The 6,238-nt window shown below is 44.8% G+C and overlaps 1 protein-coding gene across 1 annotated transcript; it reads left to right on the top strand.

Moving 5' to 3' along the window:
* Positions 1–1,332: 1,332 nt before the first annotated feature.
* LOC121645524 lies at positions 1,333–3,855 on the top strand. Its single transcript, XM_041994015.1, has 3 exons — positions 1,333–2,109; positions 2,146–2,491; positions 2,564–3,855. Exons 1-3 carry the CDS (start codon positions 1,333–1,335, stop codon positions 3,424–3,426), a joined length of 1,986 nt encoding a protein of 661 aa, XP_041849949.1. The 3' UTR covers positions 3,427–3,855.
* Positions 3,856–6,238: the final 2,383 nt, after the last annotated feature.

The raw sequence follows: 6,238 nt of genomic DNA, 5'->3' as shown, positions 1-6,238 counted from the left end.
TTTCCAGATATTATACTAGTTATATAAAGTGTTGCTCTTCGTGACTGCAAATTAAGATGAAAACTTAACAGCAAAGTGACGATCTACTCTGAATGATCAGGACTATAAATAGGAATCTTTCTCCACTCTCTCTAAAGCAAACATATTATATTCTGAGTAAAGTCTGAGAATAGCAGAAAGAAATCAACATTGAGTTTGTCACATTGCAGATTTATGTTTTGTTAAACACCTAGCCAAACATAAATGATTAAAATACTTATTTAGAAAATAAAATTAGGCTTCAGATCATAGGAAAATAAGCAGTTGTCTCTTTTCCCCTTATTGGCACAACACCCAGATTTACCTCAGGGTAACGTGAAGCAAACAGAGCAGAATTTATTTTAATCAAAGCAAACTGTCAAGATGTGAAATCAGGAACATGCACTGCAGTTGTAAAATACTTTTCTCACTTTCTGGATAAAACACAGTTACCACCATAGTAAAATTGTGAGACAGATACATTCTAGTGGCCCAGGATTCAGCAAAAATACACTACCAGTCAAAGTTTGTACACGCTTACCCACTAGATTTAAAGGAAAAGTGAGTCCAAACTTTTGACTCGGAGTATGCATCAGTGCAACATAAGTTCGGAGGAGGTGGAATCAGGCAAGTAGATGCACCAGTTTTAGTAGGATATGTCTTTTTTTTCCTGATAGATTTCTTACTAATTCATAAAGAATCTTTGCTTTAATTTTTCTCAACAACTTTTCATTAAATCTCGTCCTTCTTGTTCTCGGGTTTTTGTGTTCTCGTTGGGTGCGCCGTGGTTGTTCTTTTGAGTGTGCGTTGGGTGGTTTGTTTTGGTTGTTCTTTGTTTGGTGTTTGGCGCCTGCGGCTGTCTTTGTTGGCGGAGGGAAGAGCCCGCGGTGACGTCGTTGGCTGGGAGTGGAGTTTCGTTTGGCCGGGGTGAGTTGATTGCTTTTTGCGGCTTAGCCGGTCGGTTGCAGGCTCGGTGCCCCGGTTAGGTGTGGAGACGTTGCTCCTTTGGGCTTCGTCTGTGTTTTTTTTTGTTAGTGTCGCGGGGACGCGGTTAGTGTTCGCTGCGCCAGCAGTGATCTCGGGGGCACGTCCGCGGGGTTTGAGGGGGTGATCTGTGTAGATTGCCTCGCGTCCCCGCTGGTTTTCAGTGCGTAAGTACCCGCCGCTGGCCTGCGTGAAGACTAGGGTTGAGCTTGGTGTTAGGTTAGGTAAGTTTTGTTAGGCAGGTGTGGTAGCGGGGCATTGGGTCTGCTGCTGTTTGTTGGTGCCGTTTTTGCCGTTTGGCCTGCGGTGTTTGTGTTGTGTGGGGAAATCATGGTGACTGTGTCGGAGTTTTTTCGCTCTCCTTCGCTGGAATTTTTGGAGGAGTGTACAAAGGATCAGCTGCTGGAGATTGGTCGTTATTATGGCGTTGAGATTGATAGCAAACGTCTTAAGGAGAATTTTAAGGCCATCCTGATTGCCAATTTGACGGAGAAAGGTGTTTTTTTGGCTAAGCCTCCGTCGGATTCTTTGCCGGGTGCAGCTTCGCTGACGCCGGGTGCGGTTTCGTTACCGCCGGGTTTGACGTTTGAGCAGCAAAGGGAATTGCTGCGCTTACAGTTTGAGATTGAACGCGTGAAGCTGGAGTCAATAAGGGAAAGCAGGCACAGTGACGCTGCGGTGCGCTCGTTGTCGGGTTCCTCTGCTGCCGACACTTTTGATGTTCTTGGTAACTTGCGCCTTTTGCCTCAGTTTCAGGAGAACGATCCGGACTCTTTTTTCCTGATTTTCGAGCGGTTGGCCGACGCACGTAAGTGGGACAGTTCGGCGCGCGCTCTGTTGTTGCAGTGCGTTCTGGTGGGCCGCGCTCAGGAGGCGTTTTCTGTGCTGTCCGTGTCGGATAGCCAGGATTATGTTAAGGTGAAGGCGGCTGTTTTGCAGGCTTATGAGCTGGTGCCTGAGGCATACCGACAGCGGTTTCGGTCTTGCGGAAAGGCCGCTGGGCAGAGTTATCTCGAGTTTGCTCGGGATTTGAAGTTGCATTTCACGCGCTGGTGCTCAGCTGCGAAAGTGGCTGATTTTGAGCGGCTGTGTGAGTTGATTCTCTTGGAACAGCTGAAGGATTCGGTGCCGTGTGTGGTTGCCACGTACATCTGTGAGCAAAAGGCCGAGACGGTGGCTGTGGCTGCGGCGCTGGCGGATGACTATGTTTTGACTCATAAGTCCCAGTTTCTGTATAGTGATGGGCCTTCTCCGGGTAGTGGGCGTGGTGAGTGCCGAGCTGCGTCCGTGCGTCGTGGGGATGTGTCGTCTGACGCGCGTGCCGGGGCGGACGTGTGCCACTACTGCCGTGAGAGGGGCCACTGGAAGGGGGATTGTCCTGTGTTGTCATCTAGGGGGAAAACCTCGGCACAGAATGTTAATCCGACCGCGTTTGCAGATCCGGGTGGTTCTCCTGTTGCCGCTGCTGGAGTGTGCACTTCATTTCCTTTGCATGTCCCCGACGCGCTGGATTCGTATGCCCCTTTTATTCGGACTGGGTTCGTGTCCTTGACAGGTGGCGCGAAGACTCCTATTCGGATTCTGAGAGACACGGGTGCGTATGATTCGTATGTCGTGGGTTCGGTCCTCCCGTTCTCTTCCCGTTCGGCTACTGGTGATTATGTTGTGGGTCGTGGCATGGGCTTGACGACGTTGCCTACTCCGTTGCATAGAGTGGTTTTGGACTGTGAGCTGGTGCGTGGGGAAGTGTCTGTGGGCGTGCGGGCCGCGTTGCCCGTGGATGGAATTCATTTTATTTTGGGGAATGGCCTGGCGGGCGGCCGTGTTTGGTCTGCTGATCCCTTCTTGCTGCGCGCTGCCGGTTCGCTTGTTGGTGACAGTGGTGTTCGTGTGACAGCCTCCCCTGTGGTTGCGCTGTGTCCGTCTGTTCAGGGGGGTGGGTTGTCTCCGCCTCCTAGGGTGTTTCCAGCGTGTGCCGATATGCGTGCTATGTGCGCGGCTTCGCTGGATGCGGTCGCTGTGAGGGAGGACGTTGCTTTGTCTGTGGCAGATTTTCCTCTTGAGGTGTCTCACGAGGAGTTGGTCCGGGAACAGCGTGCTGATCCGTCTTTGACAGTGGCCTTTGGTCTGGCTGTCCCAGGGGCGGCAATAGCAAGCGTGGCGAGTGGGTACTTTGTGCATGATGGTTTATTGTTTCGGAAGTGGACATTTGGGGGCGACCGGGCGCGTGAGGTTGTGTTTCAGCTGGTGGTTCCATCTATATTTCGCACTGTTGTCCTCGGAGTTGCTCATGACGACTCTGGTCATTTTGGTGTGCGGAAAACATATTTGCATCTCCGCAGGCATTTTTTCTGGCCGGGGGCGAAAAAAGATGTGTCTGCTTTTCTTAAAACGTGCCGGGTCGTCCGTTCCGGTGCCGGATGACCCCTGCTGTGTTCGGTCGGGGCGTGACATTGCTAGAGCTGATGCGTTGTCGAGGGCTCCTGTGGTTCGGTCTGTGGGTTCCCTGGTGTGTGGTGGTTGCCCTGTTTCTCACCTTCTCTTCCCCTTTAGGTGCCGGTGGAGGTGATGGTGAGGGTAAATTTGGTTGGGTGTTTGTACACGTTTGTTTTTGTTTTGGTTTTGTTTCGGTGGTTCACGGGGATGACTCCCCATGACCCCCGTTTTTATGGGGGGTGGTGTTACGACCCCTTCTTCTTTTGTGGCTTTGTTAATTATGTTTGTGTGCAGGTGCAGCTGGAGTATTCGGCGGGGCGTATATAAGACCCGCCTACAATCGGCCTGGGCTCTTCTTTCTTTGCTCCGCTCCCAGGCCGGACCTGCGCCGTTGCACCTCGCGTTTGTGTTTGGTTTAGTTCTACATCATACAACACTGCCTGCATTATATTTGTACACACAACCAAGCACGCCCTGACATTACTGATATTGCAGACAATCACACTTCATGATTATATTATTTTGTCTTAAGTTTTGGTTTAATAAATAATTATAATTGGTTTTCTTGGTTGTTCGGCGTTGTTTTGTTATAACCGTACGGCTGGTTGTAACAAATCCTAAAGACCAAAAAAGTCTTTGGCTTAAAAAGTCTTTAGTTTGAGAACCTGTGAATCCCAAAGAATGAGTAGGTGGTTGCACACTTTATGAATACACCTCAAAGTCAGATACTGACCAGAATAGTCTAAACATAGTCTTAGATCAGAAGCTGAAGAGTTTTTTTTTTTTTTTTTTTTTTTTTTTTTTTTTTTTGCATTTCATTGACTGTGATATGTTGTTTTATTAAAGAAAACGTAACTGTGACTGTTGGCACTTCCTAATTTCCTTCATGTTATTTTCCGGATGATTAAGTCAGTCCAACCAGTTTAAAAACTATTCAAGCTGTTACAACAAAACTTACTGATATGAGTGTTTTTTCTCTCTCTCCATCCACCCTAATTCTCTTTACCAGCATTTTCCGGCTGTGAGCGGGGCCTTCATGGATTCTCCATACAATGGCAACACTTCCTTGCAGACGTCTATGTCCAACCTCAACGCCAGCTATTCACGACCGTCAGAAACGGAAGACGATGGGAAAGTGTCCAGTGACACCATTTGGCTGTGGATTGCTGTGCTAGCAACGATTGGCAACATAGTGGTAGTGGCTGTGGTTTGTGCCTGTGCCTTCTGACCCAGTCGAGTGGAACAGAAATACTGCAGCTGTCAGATGTGCAAAATCTTGTATTTCCTGAAAACATATTTTTCCTCATCAACTATGTAAATAGCCTTACTTTTAGACTAGTACAGGATTATTGATTTTAAGACCCAAACGTTACTTTTAGGTTTGCAAGGGTGCTTGTTTGAGATTCTTCATTAAAACATTTTTGGCATTCCTACAACAGTGAGCGAAAACTAAAGATAGGGAGCACAAAATGTTGATTTATTTATTTAAAGCAGCTATATGACTTGTGCATATCTGATTTAAACTGTGCAATGACCATACTCAAACCTCAAACAGATTCGTGCATACAGTTGCAACATGCTGTATCTGAACAGCAAGAAATGTACTGAGCACACCCCTGTTGTTTAAAATGATCCTATTAAAACTGACAGGTCATAGTTAGAAATATCCCACGGATTAAATACAGTCCTGTTGTATACCTTGTGCTGGTGGTTAGTGAGATTTTAATACAAGTTATAGTAAATCTTTGCTCAAGAAAAATTTATTCTTTAGTCAGAAATTTTGAAACGTCATCTTTTAATTACAAGTTCTATGCAAGCAGAACTTCCTCAAACCAAGAGCCACAATAAAACATCAATGACTTTACATGTTAAGAACTTCATTATAGCAGGTACAAAGTTGTACTCATGCATACAGATATTGGTTTCTTTTGTATAGCTTGTTTATGGTTATATGTTTTTCTGGAAATGGTTGAGGCTTCTGAGACTATGCTGAAATTAATTTGTTTATCCTTTAAATATGAAAATATAAGTGGGTCACAGGGACGTTTGTTTTAGCCTCCAAGTGAACAGTGTATTGACATTTTTCTAACAAGTACTGGTCCCAAAACAAAGAATTACATTTATTAATTTTGGATTCCAGGCAGAAAATAATCTATGATCTGAAGTAAAAGTAGCCTACTTGCTTGTTATGCAAGTCAAACTAATGTTAAAATATATACATATGCAAAATATTTATATATATATATATAGAGAGAGAGAGATATATATATTCTTCTATATATCAAATATTTATTCAGTAATACCAGATCAACAGAGGTCAGGGTTAGACCAGATCATTGGTTGAGTTCTTGGTGGAATATAGAAGCAAGAACAAGATCCACCGTTAATGCTGCAAATAATTTAGATACAGTGGATCGAGGTAATACTTTTAAACCCTGACCTGACAATGCCTGATCAAAACGTTGAACTCCAACCTGCTTTGTCCATGCTATTCTTCTCTTTTCTCTTGTTTCTCTTGTTATATTTCCAGCATCCAGTATATTACTTTCTAGACTGACTGAAATAATTGGCTCCTTACCAAATACAATCTAAAGCAGTGTTTACGTTGTGTTGTATAAATAAAGCTAGGTACAGTAGGTTGATACGTAGTTTGTTGATCGCATGACGGAAGTAATTTAGTTTTATTAACAAATTTCAATGATAGTGTAGTTAATGTGTAAGACATAAATATATGTACAAAAATATTTTCATGAAGAAATTGGGAAAAAATAGAAAATTTATAATAAAAAAAAAATAGAAC

This window comes from Melanotaenia boesemani, chromosome 9 (assembly GCF_017639745.1).
Source record: "Melanotaenia boesemani isolate fMelBoe1 chromosome 9, fMelBoe1.pri, whole genome shotgun sequence".
Lineage (NCBI taxonomy): Eukaryota > Metazoa > Chordata > Actinopteri > Atheriniformes > Melanotaeniidae > Melanotaenia > Melanotaenia boesemani.
This window is presented reverse-complemented; position numbering and strand designations above follow the sequence as displayed.

What these genes read in the sequence shown, in the direction of transcription:
- LOC121645524 (XM_041994015.1), top strand. Translation starts at nt 1,333, where the DNA reads ATGGTGACTGTGTCGGAGTTTTTTCGCTCTCCTTCGCTGGAATTTTTG. An exon ending in TGTGTGAGTTGATTCTCTTG is followed by an intron (nt 2,110 to 2,145) that starts GAACAGCTGAAG and finishes TGTGTGGTTGCC; the next exon opens with ACGTACATCTGTGAGCAAAA. An exon ending in AGTGTGCACTTCATTTCCTT is followed by an intron (nt 2,492 to 2,563) that starts TGCATGTCCCCG and finishes TGACAGGTGGCG; the next exon opens with CGAAGACTCCTATTCGGATT.